Source organism: Heterocephalus glaber, unplaced genomic scaffold, assembly GCF_053883595.1.
Source record: "Heterocephalus glaber isolate CG9 unplaced genomic scaffold, H.glaber_assembly_v1.0 deba00001442, whole genome shotgun sequence".
In the NCBI taxonomy this organism is placed as follows: Eukaryota; Metazoa; Chordata; class Mammalia; order Rodentia; family Bathyergidae; genus Heterocephalus; species Heterocephalus glaber.
Window position 1 is genome coordinate 28,702,600 of NW_028258296.1, and position 19,184 is coordinate 28,721,783.

The window sequence follows — 19,184 nt, forward strand, 5'->3', positions numbered from 1 at the left end:
AATTGGAGCTTTATTTCCACTTTGTTATAAGGCAATCAATCCCAATTTAATTTTGAAAGTCTAATTGCAATGGAAACTAATTATGAACAGCAAGGCCTGAAACCCCTAATTAAAGTGAGAGTCAATAAAATGATTTGGTATTATCTTTGGGGCAACATTGGCAGAATGAAGGATTAAGCAGCAGATTTCCTTCCCAGGTAATTAAGCAAAACAGAACAGGGAAACTCATCTAGAGAGTATAGTTAGGAAACCCTAACATGGGACTGAGGGATCCACTTTGTGGGGAGTGAGCAGGTCTGGGTCACTCTCTGTGTTAAGAAGACTTCAGCAAACTGGGATTTGGATGGGAAGCTGAGAGGAAACAGCATTTCTATCAACTTTCATCCACCAGGAGTGGCCATGGTAGGTAGGCAGAGAAGGTATAAACTCAAGGACAGCTGATTAGATTAACCTCATATATTATGTGCCCATTTCTGCCCGGGCCTGGGGGGGGGGGATCACTGCGGATGAGCAGGGGTATCCAAATAGAATCTTATTACTCAGACCCAGATATTTATGGGCTGATCCCTCATATACCAAATGCTGAGCTGTACTTTTCTGAATTAGCAGAAGTTGGCTTATGGAAGGATTTCTATTAGAAGAAGAACCTACTGCCAATCCCTGAAGTGCATGATTCCCTTTGGGACCTCCCAGTCTATCTTTGACAGCTCTAAAATACTGTTAATGGCATGATGTCATCTGCCCCAAAGATCTACGCTAGAACAATCCATATTTAGGTTCAAAACCACAAGATCCTCATGTCACCTTGCTGGGCTCCAGGATGACAGGGGCTCTGAAGTCAGGGAGACTTGGCAATGTTAAATGTCATCCTCCTCCAAATTTCTTGACAAAAAGACAAAAAAATGAACTTTGCTGAAGGGTTGAAAAGCCACTATGAACATTCTCATCAGGCAGCAAAATCAGAAGTATTCTTCCCTGTTCTTATTCAGTGTGTATTTTTCCAGACAGGTCTTTCTCCCCGTAAAAGGTAATTTTCTTGAGGTTTTTTTTTAAAGCATTATTGAGAAAAAGCAAAATATCAAAACCTTATTATATCTTTTCAGTCCCTCAGGAGGGACAGTGCTGCTTCAGTGTGGGAGAATTCCTTGAGAGCTTTTAGACTCCTGTTTCCCAGGAATAAATGAGGTCCCAAATCACACTAGTGCCAGCAGGATTTTTTTGAGGCAGACAAACTCCAACAAAATCAATGAACGCCTATGCTAATCTTAATTCTTAGTGTGTCACAGGAAAGGAACATAGAACACAGGCCTTGTCTTAAATTAGTCAAATGAGGTTCTCTGAATAGTCTCACCAAAATAGTATATTGACATATTATGCAAAGCAGGTGACACCCATGTCTTGTAACAAAGGTTAAAATGTAAACAGTAAAGAAAAGGACATTTGTGAACCCTGAAATGTTTTGGAAGTTGGCTACAATTGGAAAGGAGATATTTTATGGCTGCTGTACATTATATATGATATTGACCTATAATGGATCATCCAGTTAAGCAGAGAAAGGGACTCAGCCACCTCACATTTATTATGAATGTGGAAAGAGAGTCAGAGAAAGAAAAATAGCTGTCTTATTGAACTACTTGAGTACATAATTTCAGCCTGAGGAGAATGAAGTGTCCTGAACAACAGAGCTTCATCTCAAAACACACACAAGGAGCTCTTTTCTGTGGCGCTAGATCCTGCTTCCGGGGAGGTTCATGCCACAAGGGGCTTATGAAGATCCCGCCATCAAAGACAGCACCTCCGTTTTTACAGCCAGCAAGCTGCAAACTTTTTCTAGTGCCCTTTAGAAAACAAATGCTTCCTGGGCCCCACAAAGAATTACAGATGCACTAAATCTCCAAACCACACCTACCTTGACTCCAATGAAAGACTTGCGGTGATAAAAGCAGCATAGAGCTGCTGAGAGGGTGTGGAAAGCATTGCATTCCTTAGGCATCTTTCAGTCTTCAGTCCTGGGCACCACTTGGCTTCCTTAGGTTAGAAGAAAGGGGCATCGGACAGTAGAGCCTGGTCCCACAGCAGCTGTGCTGCTCCTGTTCGCAACCGGCAGCTGGGGGAATGAGTCGGCTCCTTCTCCCAGGCCAGTCTGGGACTTTTCCCCTCTGCTAAAGCCAATACGATCCACTTGCTCATTTCTGGCACGCTGGTGTCCAGCCTGCCATGCACGCAGTGCCAGAAATTCTCATGTGACCGGACTTGCCTTCTGATGAAATTCTAACCCCTTTTAGAAGAGGCCTTGGGCTTTAGCTGTCCCTTAATTGGAAGGCCTGGCAGAAATCATTACACCCCCAACCCCCGGCAGCCATCCATTTCTCAGGGCTGAACTGCACCATGCAATCCACTTCTTGTAGCTTTGTCTTTTTGCTTGTCACCCTAGCACCTAGGGGTTTAAGGAAGCAGAGCAACTTGTACATATCAAAGACCTTATTATAAGACAAGAGGCTCCTTTGAAAAGGCAGTGGCCTAAAAGTGACCAGGGTGTGATTTTCTCCCAGGGGGCAATCCTAGAAGTCCTAAGAAACCCATCCCCATGCCTACCTCCAGAGCTGTTTATTTTTAATTATGACATTTCTGACAGTCAGTTTACAGCTGATAATGCTGGCACAGTCATCACTACTGGCAAAGCAATATTGCCTTTTGGTGTTTAATTAGCAAGTCTGTCAGCAAACACCCTGAGCGCCCTATGCCTTCCCCACCTGGACATGCAGCCTGGCAGGAGGATTGGGACTGTGTGCTCCCTTCTGACCCTACTGTTTGTCCTACTCCCCTCTGTCCTGCTCAGCACTTTAATTACCATCTTCATTCTAAATCCCCATTCTGCCTAACCTATATCCAGCACACAAACCAAGCAGGCTTCCCGGACTTCCCTCTGGAGAGAGGCCTTTACCCCATTAGGAGGAGCCTCAAAACACCTTTAGAGGAAAGTAACTGCCTTTCTGCTTTCATTCTAGTTATAGTGGACGCTCATCTCTTCTGGTTGTTTTTTGTTTTATTTCATTTTGTTTTAAAATCAAAGCCAGGTGTCTGCCTGTAGCTCTTCTTTCTCTCCTACCACTCAGGAACTAACTTTCATAAATGGAATGTGTCCTGAAGCTTCCTAAAACTTCATGCAGGCAGAAACTTGTAACGAGAAAGAAACAGAATCTACTCAGAAAAGAACAACACCAGATGAGGCATGAGAGGTATGAGAAATATTCAATGGAATTACTGTCAAATCCTCAGGAGGGCTTGGCCTTTGGACTAGGTCAAGTCTGCCTATGAAGACAGGGAATTGTTTGTTCAGTGCCCGATGAACACTCCTGTGCTTGAAATGAGGGACTGGAGAGCCACAGGCCTCACACCCACTGACTGACTCAGTGAATACAGACGCCCTAATAAAGATGGGCATGGAGCTGTGGACAGTCGGTGACCATGGGAACAACCAGGGGAGCTGACTGCCCTTCAACTCCTTCAGCTGGCTCTTTCGTCACTCCTCTTTGGAGGTTGGGTTTGCTGTCTCGGGAACTCCTGGGCCCTGTGAGGTCCACTTGAGAACCCAAAGCAAGCTTTAGAGGTGGCAGCTTCAAATGGGTTTCTGAGCTGGATGAGCCTTTGGCGTTGCCCAGGTGGTAGGTCACACTGTCCTTCAAGGTCTGTGTACTGTAACGGTAAGAAGCATTTTCTGTTTGCCTTCATTTCTATCAGATGGGGCTCAAAAGGCTAAGCCCCAAGAGAGGGATGACTCATCATTGGGGCCAATGGCCACCAGGGAAGGAGCCCAGCTATCACCTGCAAGTCCCTCTGGCAGGAAACAACAAGATCCTATGAGCTAAAAAACCTACCAAAGGAGCTGGAAAAGCACCATTCTAGGGCCAGGAAAAGAGAAGGAAATAGCTTCTTAAATTCTGCACAGAAATTCAGTGAGATTAGCCAGGAGCCTCTGAATTCTGAAAACTTTCCTCAATTCAGAAAATGTCTTCCTGAAAGTAAATATGCAAATAACACAGGCACATAAATTACATAGAATTATGTAATCAAGTCCTCCAGAGCAGAGTGAAAGCAAAACAGAAGACATTCAGGTCAATGATACCTGAGGCTTTCCCTGTTTACCCTAAGACATGTCTCCAAAATGCCCAAAGGATTTGTTCCACAGGATTAATGAATATGCTAACCTTATTAGGTAACTTTCCTAAGCAGGTTTTATTTTTGTTCCAAATCAAAAATAATTTCTGAAGCAATATTCAAAAGGTCTAATTTTTTTCCAACATAGCCAAGCAGAGAGACTAAAATAGTGTATTATTGCAACTAAAGATGTTAATTGGATGAATTCCCAAAGTGCCCTTCACTGACTTGTTATGCTTTTAAGTCTCTTATTCACAGTGATCAATTCCCCAACATTCTCCCCACAATGATTACTCTATTCTAGTTACAAAGAAACAGGACCAGAATGGTGTGTGACTCTGCAGAGAACAAAGGACCAGGGAGGGACTCAGAACCTCGATGTCAGAGCAGGGTGACAGATCACAAAGAAACACGGATAAGGGATTTTACAATTAAAGCTGTTATTCATGCAGCCACATGAATATGCTGTGACACAGGCAGCAAGGTGCTCTGATTATTTGGGACATGGGATTTAGAGCCAGTTTGGATTTGAGGTTTTGTAAACACCATGCCTTTCTGGGGGACAGAGGAGGCTGTCTCTGATGGAATCCCAGGGACTGAGGAGCTAGGGAGGGGACCTGAGGGCTGCAGAGTTCCTGGGATGCTCCTGAGTGACCCCCTCTGGGTACCTGGGAGGTTTGCTTCTTTGCACTAAGGGAAACAGCTGTAAGGTGGTAAAGCCAGGGCTGAGCAGCCAGCCAGCTAGACCCTCGGAGGCAAACCCCATTATCTCAGGTCAAATGTTGCCCCCTTCATACACCATCTGGAAAGAATACTAAGCAGGCCAAGGGAAGGCTTCTGCTCAAGCACTGTCCTCAATGCTGGTTTTTCCTGGCATAGCTCTAACAAGAACCTGCCTTATTCAGTAACCATGGAAACAAGAGCTGACTGCCAGCCATATTCAACAGACACATGCTTTCTGTTGGCAGCAGCATTGGGCTCAGGGGGATGAGAGAGTGTGGAATCCTTTCTGAAAGAGTCCAGCCTCCATTAGATCAGGCTTGCAGGGTGATAGACCCCTCTCTCCCAGCACACAGGGGAAAGACATGCCACAGCTGCCTGCTTCTTACTGTTATAGCACCTGAGAAGGCAGGCTACCTGCGGCCCCATCCTTCTCCAAAGCCACCCAAGAATCATGATATTGAGCCTTACACAGAGGCACTCTCGGCCACTGTCAAGCCGTCTCATGGACAATGACACTGCCATAGTCAGTGAGCTGGAGGGTACTGGCTGAAGGCTACAAGGCCAAGGTCATCCCTGCAACAGTGACAGCCTCAACATAAGGGGGGCGTACAGCAGCCCTGGTAAGCAGAACAGCAGCTTCACACGGCAGCACTGCGACTCTTCATACACTGAACTCAGACTCTGTCTGTCTGCCTGTCTGTCTCTGTCTCTCTCTCATACACACATCTCTCTTAATAGATTCTTCTCACACATATACATACACACTCAACACTGAGATTCTTCACACTCAACTCTGAGATTCTCTCACACACATGTACTCTTTCAAGATTCTTCACACACACACACACACACACACACACACACACAAAACACTGAGATTCTTCACACACATGCACACAAGACCAATCTTTTCTGGCTTTTTGTTTCCATTAAGCTCCAGCAATCTGGCTCTTGGTGAACAAGGCATCTTTAATGAGCTAGAGAGTGAGGTCAAGAAAATCATCTCTGGTTCTCCTGGTGCCCAGGGAGAAGGGCAAGATAATGAGGCCTTGCCTGGCTGGCAGCAGTGTGATGTCACCGTGTGGATCCCCTCTATAGGCTCAGCTCCCTGAAGAGCCCTGTGGCAAGGGCCAGGAAGCTCTGGGCTGGAAGAGCCAAGTTTATCAGCAACCTTTCTTTCCAAGGCTTCCTCAGACACCAGCCCTGCGTGAGCCTGATTCTGAACAAACACAGTGCCTAACTTCATGATTGCCTGAAATTGAACCTAACAACCATTTTGTTTTTCACCTTCAGTACAGTACTCAATAAATTATGTGAGACATTCCACACTTGCTTATAAAATAGGTTTTGTGATTGTGCCCAATGAGTGATAGGCTGATGTAAGTGTTCTGAGCACATTTCAAGGCAGACTATGTGAACCTATGATTTTCAATAGGTTCAGCATTTTCAATCTAGGATTTGTGTATGTGTGTGCAGTACTGGAGATGAAACTCAGGGCTTCACGCATGCTAGGCATGTGCTCTACCAGTGAACTATATCCCCAGCCCTCATCCTTTTAATCTATTATGGGTTTGCAGGAACATCATATCTCCTTATAGGTCAGGAGACACACAGAAGGAGCTCATGGGCCTCTCAGACACACTTTCATACAAAGAGTCACAGGGCCTGCAAGAACAGAGCTGGGACTCCATTGAGAAAGGAGAACAGGAGGACTCTGGGAAAGAGGCCACCTCCTCTTCAAGCCAGATGGAGACGCAGAAGCTGCCAAAGACAGTTCAACACATTTTCCTATATGCAAATGCAATTTGTTTCTGATCCAAGTGAGACTGCAAACTGGACTTGGTGGACAGGAGGGCTAGCAACACTGGCTGAGCTCTTGGGCCACTTTGGATCTTGCTGCAGACAAGATGGTCACTTCCCCTGCTGAGCATAGGCAATGCATTAGGAGTGTCCGCTGCACACATCTCGTCTGATGGTTGCCCCAGATTCCTCAAGGGGATGGAAGAATATAGCTACTAAACAGTCTCTGTCCGGAAGCAGTATCGATCTGCCCAGCACACAAAGAGACTAAGTACAGTCTTCACACACAGATTTCTCTCTCCTGGGCTTCATGTCCTTCACCTCTCCTGCTACAAATTTCTGTTTCTCTAAGTAGGTAGCTACTAAAACTGTATCACCAAATGATGTGAAGAAAAATGAGGTATCCAACCCTGATTTTGCTTTCTTACATTAACACATACAATTCTACCCCATATACTCCTCCACCACTACCACCTATTTCCTGGAATTACCTCAGAAATCCTCTATTATACAAACTAAATTTTCTGGATTTTAGCATTAAGGTAAAAATAAAAGAAAACATCCAGGACATAACCCCATCTTCTCAAACAGCAGACTCAGCACTCTATGAGCAGAAAGCTATGGACCACCTTTCCAGAGAAAAAGGCATAGAATAATGCAATTCATAAAATTTCAGGGGATTCCTACCTCCCCTGAAGCCCATCTGTACATCCCTTGGAGTCTGACCCATCCAAGATAATTCACCACACTTACTTTGTAGGCTTCATCCCCAGAGCTATCTTTATTTCTCTGTCATCTCAGCTCCTAGGCTTTCTCTGCTGTACACTTTGTGCTTTCCCTTCCTCCCACTTTTTTTTTTTTTTTTGGTACCAGGGATCGAACTCAGGACTTTGTCCTTGCAAGGCAGGTGCCCACTTTTGGTAAGTGTGAGCTATAAAAGCAGCTGATAGGCAATGACCACAGAAGCTCTGCAGAGGTATCTCCTGTGCACAGTGCTGTGGATGGGCTGAGGAGCCATACCAGCCAGAGCAGCTATGCTCTTGCTCATCTCCAGTGCTACTCGTTCTCCCTCTCATGAGCACTTCTGCAACTTGGCATCTTCCAAAACTGAACTATGAGACGGATAACTGCATGTCTCTAAAGTGGCTTTGGAGTATACCCTAGAGGTAGGATGGTAGAGGGAGTATTAAGGTGGGTTTGAATCTTCATTCCACCACTAGCTAGCTAGGTGACTTGGGGAAATTATTTATCCTCCCTAAGCCTTAGGTTCCTCCCCAAATTTACCAGGATATTGTGGGCATCAAGAGAGAGAATACATGCTGAGCCCGACACCTAACACTCAGCAAACATGAGCTTCCTGGCCCTTGGAAGGAAGAGCCATCGAACCCCTTCTCCCCTGTTGCTCGTACTGGTCTACAGGACCAATATCCTCAAGGTGTAGTCACCCACCCCCTGAGCTGCTGACTGGCTGCAGCTGGTGAGGAGACTCTCAAATCTTTAAAACCAGGGATTAATGAGATGTTTAAGAGTTTGTAGCCTTAAAATATACTTCAGCCCTTAAATTAAAAACTTATATATTAAAATTACCCATATGGGTTTAATCAAACTTGCTCAGATGTATCACATGATCTTGTAGTGCCGAGTCTTCGTCATTTTAGGAGCTGTTTGTGCTAATATGCAGAATGCATATCCACAGCATCTGCCCACATGGCCTAGGGTGGGGTGGGGCTCCTCAGTCCATCCACAACTGCTGCTCCTCTTGTATCTCTCTCTGTCCAAGGGAATCCTGTGGGTGCTCCCTCCATGTAGTCTGGGTGGCACCCCTTCTTTGCAATTGCCCCTGTGCCAAGTTGGCTGCAGACCTAGATGTCAGCCTACATCCTGACAGATTCCCTGTCAGATGCTCCTCCTCCAATTCTTTATCTAGCCCTCCAGGCTAGGAGATTCTTGTCCTGGGAACAGATAGTCTTCTCGTGTTCAAAGTTCCCAGAGAACCATCACCCATATGCCAGACTCCATACTTCACTGGCCATATTACTGGGTTTCTGATATCAACTACTTCTAGAATAGAGCTAGAGCCATGTCTGGCACAGTATCGTGGACACTGTGCCTTCTGCCGAGCTGCCTTCTCTACACTGTCTGTGCCCCTTAGCCCTGCCTTCTGCCTATACCTCAAGCCCCTAATGGTAGCAATCCACCAGCGTTCCACTGCATTCTTCCACAGCTGTCAACTCACCCCACCTAGAAAGGCTGTCAAGTGTCTGAGAGGAGCAACCAGCCCACAAGGAAGGCAGGGAAGGCTGACAAGCTCGGCCAAGGTGGGGTGAGCACAAGTGGGCAAGTGTGGTCAGGGCTGATCCTACCCCTTCCAGCCTTCACAGAAAGGCTTATTAATCCCTCCTTCTCTTTTGTCAAGCAAATTGTAACAAACTGAACTGAATATTCCAATGTGAAATGTCCTTTTTTCGTGGTCAGAAAGTGATCATGGCCATTGTTGCCTAATGGATGTACCAGCTAATTCTGCATCCTGCAAAAACAACTATAAGAATCAGTTAAAGACTATGAGTTCATAACTTGAGGGAGGAGTGGTTCTTCTATGAACCACCAGTAATCATGTACAAACTGTTACGTGAATATCTGTTCAATGAGGAGAGGGGTCACTACTTGTACTCGATTCTCAATGACCTATGCAACCTCATTTCCCTACTGATCCAGAAAGACTCTGAGCTGCCAGTGGAAGGGAAGTGAGAAAAATACCCTGGTGGTCATGGATGTGACTGGGAACATATACGGATCTGAGCTGGTTACCCTGGACACAGCTGGACTTGGCAGGGCTGTTCTTGGTAAAGCAGGAGACAGGCAGCCTTGAGGAAAGGAGCGTCATGGCTTCTGACAGCTGTGGAGTGGATTTAACCACTGGTGAGAGGAGGGAACCTCTTCGCTCAGCTGATGGTTTACATGTAATAGTAAATGTAGAATATCTGCAAGTTTGACTCTTAGCAACCCTCTGCAATCAGACTTTGGGTACATATTCAGGAAGACTGTAGCGGCAACAGATGTCTTTCTACCTCACCCTGACCTATGTGAACAGTCCCCAAGAGCCAGCATTTCTAGAGAGACTCTTACCATAGTTTCCCACTTAATACTCACACTAGGAGATTGGGTATTACCAACTCCATTCTACACAGGCCAAACAATTCTCAGTTAATAATTAAAAGAACAGTGAATAAAAACAACTTGGCTTTATCTGATGTGATAATGGAAGCCTGGGTTGCACCTGGTTACCAGGAGTGCCTTATCTTGTGCAAATCCGAAAAGCAGACTTTGTACCAAATGAGATATTCTTGGCAACAGACAGCTGGGCTGATCTGCAGTAGCCCAAGTCAGCAATGCTAGATAGCTCATAACTGACAGGGAAGGATGGGGCACATACAGATGGACACTGATGTCAGAATCTGAGAACAGGAGGCAGCAAAAACTCAGTCCACAGGTGCTGACTGGGGGCTAGGGCACCACCTTTGTCATATATGGAGATACAACTTTACAGGAAAAGGCTGACTCGAAGAGTTCTGTGCATAGAAAATACTGGATTGATCACCAGCCAGTTCCTTCACTTCCTTGACTGCTGCCAAGTGGAAATAACATCCAGAAGATTAACATTTGCCTCTTGGTTCCAAAGGTAGGAGACAATAGTTTCCTTCTGCCAGTGGTTCAAAGAACAGTACACCTCTGTCCTTGAATGTGTACCCTCCCATATGGGTGGTGGGGCTGGGTGGAGGAAGGGAGAGATACTAGGGCCAGCAGCAGGAAATGACTTGAATAATTCTCTAGGAATGCCAGGGCTCAGGGTTGGGCCACTTATGGTACTGGATGTGAGAATCTTTTCAAGGCCAGACTGAAGATCACAGGATTCAAAGGGTCCCCACCTATGGGTCCTTTGTAACAGTGGTGGATCTGACAAATTGAGGCAATGGGTATCCAGTGCATAAATAACAAGGAGGGAAACTAGGGAAAATGAGGCATAGGACATGGAAAGATGAAACAAAACAATCAAACCAAACAAAAAAAAAGTATTTCTGTGAAACCCAGCATTCATGTACCAACATTACACACAAACACACACACACACACACACACACACACACGCACACGCACACTGAGTAGATAGGGATAATTAGAAAAAACAGAGATTCTGAAAGTTCTGGAGGAAATAGTATTAATAAGATATGGTGATATATTTAAAAGCTTTACCAAATAGCATGTGTATCCATCCTTGTAATGAACCTGTGAGTCCATCAGAATACCACTGAATGGTCTAGGAATGGACAAGAGACCAACCCAAGAGTTTCTTTGGGATTTTCAAACTAGAAATGAGGGAAAGAATCTCCTTCCCCTTTGACCATAAGCTTTAAGACTATCAGCCTAGTCACCCGTAATTCATTCTGTTATGGCCGAATTTGGGACCCATATCATTTAACAATATTTCAGGCTAAAAGTAATCAATAAATTTGAAAGCCTTAAGTACCAAAAAAAAAAAAAAAAAAGACTATCAGCCTAGAGTAACCTAGACCATGTGCCCTAAGCACAGAGAAGCTAATGGGACAGCATGAAGCCAACATGTTGAGAGAAGCAGATGCAAGAGACTGTTCTCAAGGTGTTTTCCTTCTTGTAAGGAGTCACTGACTCATGCTGCTCCACTCCTGCCATTCCCAGTGGTAGGTTCCTTACCTTATACTATCAGTTTGATTTTATAGGCTCTCCTTGTCACAATGAGATTAAAACTCAAGATCAAGATGTAACACACTGTGTGTTGGGCTCTGCTAGGCTTTATGTGTATATATCTACAGCTGGGAATTTCAATAAACAAACCAAAGCTTCGTGAAACATGTACATCACATGTCCATTAATAATAGGGTTGTACCCTCATGTGTCAGCAAATTAATGGTATTTCCTAGCCTACTCCAGGGACTTCCATGAAAGAACTAAATTGTCCTGAGTTTTACAGGATAAAGAAGGCATGAATTTGCTTCTAGGAAAAAGAGGGCTTCGTGGAATTGGAATGTCCCGTGCCACTGGGTGTGGCTGCAAGCTTTGCTCCCACAGCCAGCAGCCATACCCATCAGGGGAAGCTACTAACCAGGCAACAGCACAACCTGAGCTCCCAGGGGATGTTTTCAAAAGGCTATTCTGTTGGTTAGAAGACCACAGGACCTTGCTTAGAGGCACTAGCTGACAAAGTCCCTTACTGAGGCCAGGCGGACTGTACTAAGGTAAGGTCATCTGGAGGGCAATACAAAGGACAAGAAATATATATCATCCCCCAAATTCATTCACACATTCCCTACATTTTCTCTTAGACGGTCCTCTGATGGAGGGAGCTGAAAGGAGCTTAGCTGCCCTGGTTCACAGCCTGTGCGGCCCAGTAGAGTTTTCCTTTTCCCTTTGCAATTGCTCTATTCACCCACTGAAGAGCCTCAGCTGCATTCCTGCTTTCAGTGTCTGGCTGCTGAATCATTCACTAAAATGACTGGTGTTCCCTGCCTTGGAAATTATGTCTTATCCACAGTCAGCACTACAATGCCCAGCACAAGGCCTGAACATCCAGAGAATATATAGAGATGGAGATGGTGTGGGATTCTCAGTCTGGAAGTAAGATACACAGTAGGTGTACATGCATGTTTCTAAAGATTGTTTTCTCTTGAAGACACTGGCATAGGAAAAGGCTTTATGAACAAAACTTCAGTAGCCCACAAACTAGCACAAAGAATCAAGAACTGGGATCTCATCTTATTAAAAAGCTTCTGCAGAGCAAGAGAAACCACCAACAGGGTGAAGAGACAACCCAGTGTGGGGAAAAATTTTTACCAGCTGTTCCTCAGACAAAGGTCTACTATTTGGAATATATAAAGAACTTTAAAATATCAGACTCCCTAAATTTAAAGACCCAATCCAAAAATGGGCATCTGAAGTGAACAGACATTTCTCAGACAAAGAAGTAGAAATAGCAAATAAATACATGAAAAAATGTTCAACATCACTGGTCATTCCAGAGATGCAAATGAAAACAACACTGAGATTCCACTTCACTCCAGAAAGAATGGCTGTTATCAAGAAATCAACCAATAACAAATGCTGGCAGGGGTGTGGGGAGAAAGGAACCCTTCTCCATTGTTGGTGGGAGTGCAGACTGGTGCAACCATTATGGAAATCAGTATGGAGATACCTCAAAGAACTAGGATTAGAGGTCCCATTTGACCCAGCTATTCCCCTGGTGGGTATCTTCCTAAAAGAATTTAAAGCATCATACCACAGTGATTATATATGCACCCATGTTTATAGTGGCACAGTTTGTAATTGCTAAATCTTGGAAACCGCTCAAATGCCCATCAACTGATGAATGGATAAAGAAGATGTGTTTTTTTTTATACAATGGAGTACTACTTAGCCATAAAGAATGATAAACCAGAGATATTTATAGCTAAATGGATGCACATTGAGACTATAAATTGGACACACATGGGTAAATACTGAATAGTTTGTCTGGTGTGAGAAACTGAAAGTATAAATGAGGACCAAAATATATAATAGATAATGTGAAATAGAAAGAAAAGGTCCAAAGGGGATGGGGAAGTAGGGAGAGGGGGTTAGAGAAAGGAAAGAAGGGAAAGAAAAAAAATATGAGAAAAGCAAAAAACAGAAACAAAGCTTTTGTAAATAGGGAGGGGTGGAAGGGAGGTCAGGGGAATGGGGAAAAGACAAGAACCAAGATACATCACGCACAGGTACAAATTCCCAATGATGAATGAGAACATAATGTATACCTGAAATGTACCAATAAACTTAATTTTAAAAAAGAATATTATTCAGTATTTTAAAAAGCAATGAACTACTGATAAGTGGTACAAGGATGAACCTCAAACACATGATGCAAAATGCAATAAGCCAGATACAAAAAACTGCAGATTGTGTGATTCCATTTAGATAAATTTTCTAAGAAAGGCAAATCTAAAGATTTCTAGAAAAGACAAATCTAAAAGGAGATAGAAAGCAGTTGGCTGGGGCTGGGAGCAAGGAGTGACTGTAAATGTGGGGAAAGAAACTTTTTGGTGAGATGGAAATGTTCTAAAACCGGATTTGGGGAATAATTTCAGAACTCTATATAGTTTCCCAACCTAAAAAAAAAATCATTAAATAATATAGTTAATGGGTGAATTATAAGGTGTGTAAATTACACCTCAAAAAGATGTCTAAAACAACCAGTTCTCCAAAATGGCAATTAAATGATACATGAGTCAATGAATCAGTCAATTAAAAATATTTCAAAGTATTTAGGAAAAAAAACATTAAGACTGTTTTCTCAGTACTAAGGATTGAACCCAGGGCCTCTGCACTGAACTTGAAATACCCCCCGCCCTTTTAAAAAAAAATCATTTGTTTTTATTTTAAGACAGGGTCTCACCAAGTTGCTAAGTTGCCAAGGCTGCATTCAACTTGTGATCCTGGTGCCTTAGCCTCCCACTATACTGAGATTATAGGTGTGCACCACTACGATGAATCTGAATCTGAATCAGACATAGCTCTTACTCATCATTTATGTGAATACAGCCCTCTCAAACAATGAAGAACTATTTGAGAGGGCATTTGCTCCCTCATAGCTAAGAACCACACAGGAAAAGGCATGCACGCCCATAACTCTAGGATCCCGGGAGGCTGAGGCAGGATGATCCTAAATTCAAACTCAGCCTGAGCAATTTAGCAACTTGTCGAGACCTTGCCTCAAAAAATGAAATGGGCTGGGGATGTGGCTCAGTTTGAAGGCCATGGGTTCAACACCTAGTACTGAACAAAAGAAGAAGAGGAGGAGGAGGAAGAGGAAAAAATCATACAGGCACGAGGCATGTCATACTCCCTGAGTTTTGCTCCTCCCGGGTGAATTAGCATTGCCATATCCTGGCTGGATTAAAATGGGTTCCGCTTCAGCCCAGTCACCTCCCTCCCTCACCCTGTGAATAACCTGGGATCCCAAACTGGGAGAGGCTCCCAGAATGCTATGCTCTGTTCAGGTAATGCTGACACCAGGAGATAAAAGGACCTGGCGCTGCTCTGCCCAGACCACGAGGAGGTGGGAGGAGCCTGGGCAGAAAGGACTCAGGTGCAGTACACAGACCCCTTCCTGAAGCAACCACCTAGGCCTGGGGAAAATAAGAATCCATCTGGAGACTGGCAGTCACAGGAAGTAGTCCATCAGCCCCATCATTTCTTCTGCACAGAAGGCTCTTTTGAGAGTGTGAATAGGGGCTTTATGGAGTAAGTTCTCATACACAGGATAATAAATATGTGAAATGGCCTCTTAGACCAGGTTCCTGCAGCCTGGACACTGAGGTCATTCAAGAAACAATTAGATGCCATCTGGAGAGAGCTGGGACTTGAAAGGAAATTGCCTCCAAGGGCCAAACAGCATGTTCTCATTCTCAGGGTCTGACACATCCTTATCTTCATTCACATAAAGAACGGGATGGAGCTCAGCCAGCTAATCCACACTGGGAGGACAAAATGAGCAAATCCTGCAGCAATGAATAAAGGCTTAAGGATGAGGAAAATGCTCGTTTTCAGCCTGCCCCCAGTAAGTTTACCCCTAAATGAATTTATCCTTGACTGCACTTCCACATCCAGGCGCAGCATCTTTGCCATAAATCAGGCCTTGGCCCCACCAAGCTGTGGGTTTTCCTAGTTTAAATAAAAAGCAATTAGAGCAGAACAGTAACTGCTTCTGGCTCAGCTCTTTACAGTATGTAATGAGCAACAACTCCATTATGTTAAAGTTAGTCCTGAGGTTTCACAATCCACTCCATTTTAAGGAGTAGGTCCACAATTGAGAACCCTTACTTCTAGGATAGATTCTCAATTTTTATCTTATCTATTTTCAAATAGTATTTTAATGTCTTTTCTACATTAATTATCAAGGTCCTTAGTGGGTATTCAACCACTGGGTAAGCTGGGCTAAAAAAAAAAAAAACAGCAAGAGAAAAAAATATGGATTTAGGCAGCAGGAGTTCTTTGTGTTTGAAGTATTTCTGCAGCTTTTTAGGCTCATAATTAAGTGTCAGAGGAAGACCCTAGCACACTGGTGCTCAGAGTGGTCGGCAGGCCTGGAGGGGTCTTTCAGGGAGTCTAAGAGACCCAATCTTATTTTCATAATACTACTGAGACCCTTTTTGCCCATTACAGTGGATGTATTTTTATACAAATAGTGCAAAAACCATAATGGGTGAAAATACTGTTGCCTTAGCAGAGAGCAAGGCAGAGATACCACATGGTCTTAGCAGACACTGCATGCTGACTGCAGAGGCCCACAGAACATCAAGATCCCAGATGGCTGTGGCATTCTGCATGATGAGGGGAGGATGCAGGAGTGTGCAGGCCACACACCCAGGGGCAGTGGGTTCCCCAAGGAAAAGTGACGTGTGACTGCCTCATGAGCTGAGCTAGCTGCTCTCTCCGGAAAACCATTTGTACTTCAAAGAATGTCTGGCCAATTATGGTTCTTTACATTTGGCTATTCATTTGACAAACATTTTCTGGACAAAAAAGAAAGAACAAAGTGGGCCTGTTACTTAAAGGAAAACAACTGACACTATTTTGTTGGCAATGATAAAATTTGGACTTTCAAGTGAGAATGAGAATTTTGGGAAACTTGTACTCACTGTCAAGAGTCTGAAAGCTTTCCATTGCTTTAATGATTTTTCTGATGAGGTCAGGGGTGATACTAATACATCTGATTTTTTGCTATTATACAGTGAAATACATTAAGATAGAAATAACTCACAAAACCAGTATTTTTCAAATGACCAATGCATGATGGCACAAAATCATGCAAGGGTAAGTGATCCACTCAAATTGCAAGACAGCCAAATGGATTTTAAAGGAGCAATGTAAAACACATTCATTGGTGTATTTCAGATTCCACACTGCAATTAACCTGTAAGAGACTACCACATGCTGAGTTCTAGTCTAGTATCAAAGAACACCTGTGATTATCTGAAAAGGCCACTTGAAGTAAAGGCCTTTTTTGAACTAAATGTCTATGTGAGACCAGGTTTTCTGAGTTCAATCAAAACAACATAACACACCAGACTGAATACTAATGCAGATATGAGAATGAAGCTGTATTCTAATAGGCCAGACATAAAAAAGACTTGCAAAAATATCAAACAATGCCATTCTTACCACTTATTATGGGTTGCATCTAGATGTTCCCCCAAAGCCTCAAGTGCTCATAGGTGGGGCTTTTTAGAGCTGGCTGGATCTAGGGTGTGTGATACCGGGATTAGGGTGTGTGGTACTAAATTAGTCCACTGATTGGAATTAGCATAGTTCTAGGTGGCACCACCCAAAAGGCTGGTAGCCTGGATGGGATAAATAGGAAAGGCAGGTTGGCTGTTGGCTGCTTGCTGCTTGCTGTCTTCTCCCTGCAGTGCCATGAATTGTTTCTCCTCTGTGATGCCACCCTGCCTCGGAGCCAGGCAACCATGGACTGAAATCTATACAAACTGTGAGCTGAAATAAACCTTTCCTCCTTTAAGTTATGGGTGTTGGGTATTGTGTCTCCACAATGAGAAAAGTAACTAAGATACCGCTAAACTTTGTTTTGTCTTGGAAAATGACTATTTTTAGAAAAACATGTATTTATATTTACTTATGTATAACAGGTTAATTGTTGGTTTTAAATATATTAAACACACATGACTTGTTTATTAAATAAAAATGAACAGAAGGAATATTTTAAAGATTTCCCATTTAAATTGCTAATATGATAAATATAAATAGCTATACCCCACTATCATATTTTAACTTTTTTTGAAGAATGTAAAGAAAGCTTGAGACCAGAGTTTAAGAATTCTTCTCTAATATATTTAAGATCTTTGTTTTAAATAATTTTGATTGAACCACACATTTTCAGTATTATATTTGTAGAGAAAACTAAGATATAAAAAATAGAGGGGTGTTATTTTCATAAGTAACTGTATTATAAAAACATTAAGAGAAAACTTGTAAACAGGTATGTGAAAAACAAAAATCAACAAGAAAATTCCTCTTAGTTGCCAGGAATTTTATTTTGACCTACTTACTACCCAACACTTCATCATTTACGCCTAGGTTTTTATCTTAATAGAAATTCTTGCAGAAAAGCACATGGAGCTGTCTCAGCTGACAGCACCACCACCTTCCAGTCTTATCCTCTCTTCTCTCACCCCACATCTAACCCAATAGGAAATCCTTGCTTGGCCTTCATATTGTATATCTAATCCCTTTTCTTTACTACCTTCTCTGCTACTGCATCACCTCTTCCCTGGACAACCACAGTGACCTCCCAAAGGTCTCCCCACTTTTGCCTTTTTGCCCTGAGGATGACTACTAGCAACATGGAAGCCAAAGTGAACTCTGACCAGCTCCCCATCTCACCCCGTAAGTATTAAAGTGCTTATTCTCACATGCAGGTCCCATGCATCCTGCCTTGTCCCCTTTGTTACCCTCTTACCTCAGTCTCAATCACCAACATCAGCTCAAGTTTCCTCCTTCCAATCTCTCTGGCCTCTCTGTTCCTCTATGGAAGAGGCAGGCTTTGACTTCATGCCTCTGCCCGTGCTACTTCATCTTCCCTGCTTAGACATCACAGCTGACTTGTCCCTCCACTCAACAGCCACATTCTTGGTGAGGCTTTCCCTGGCCACTCCATTTAAAGTTTAACACTCCTGTACCCCAATATCTCATAGTTCCTTACCCTGATGAACCTTTTCTGCTTAGCACTCACCACAATCTAACATGATTGACTTGGTGGTCTTTGTTCCTCCCTTGCCTCCCTGCCAACCCCAGAACAAAAGCAGGGAGACTGAATCCTCAGTCCCTAGACCAGTGACCTGCATATACGCTGGATGCTCAATAGATACTGTTAAATGACTAAGTACTAACTGCAAAACTGCATTTAACAGAACATTTAAAAAAACCCAAATGTCAGTAAGAAAGTGGTTATATTTAATTTATATTTAACTGAATTTCCTACCACATAAAACAGTTTGAGGATCCCTTATCTAAAATGCTGAAGTGTTTTGGATTTCATATTTTATTTTAGAATATCTGCATATACAAAATGAGATATCTTTGGGATGGGATCAAAGTCTAAACAGGAAATTTATTCATGTTTCATATATACCCTATTCATATAGCCAGAAGGTAATTTTATACAATATTTAATAACTCTGTGCATGATAAAAAGTTCCCTGGTATGGCATTTTCCCTTGTGGCATCAAGCTATTGCTCAAAAAGTTTTAAATTTTGAAGAATTTGGATTCCAGATTTTTGGGTTAGGGATGCTTGACCTGTTCCAGATAGCCATTCCAAAACAGGAAGGAGGTGGGCCTATATATTTAACACGGAATGGTGTACAATGAAAAAACCAAGTTTTAAAGCAATATGTAGTTTTATATTATTTTGACAATAAATAA

General features: G+C 43.2%; 1 protein-coding gene across 4 annotated transcripts in view; it reads right to left on the minus strand.

Annotated features, from left to right (window-relative positions):
* Positions 1-19,184, minus strand: part of Bcar3 (BCAR3 adaptor protein, NSP family member) — a 133,223-nt gene that overhangs the window by 49,684 nt on the left and 64,355 nt on the right. The window contains exon 1 of one of the 4 annotated variants that reach the window (XM_004841241.4): positions 1,910-8,207. The exons of the other annotated variants lie outside the window; for them this stretch is intronic. Coding sequence (XP_004841298.2) covers positions 1,910-1,993 — 84 coding nt within the window. The 5' untranslated portion in view covers positions 1,994-8,207. Of the gene's footprint in view, positions 1-1,909; positions 8,208-19,184 lie in introns of those variants that run through there. 4 annotated transcript variants of the gene reach the window in all.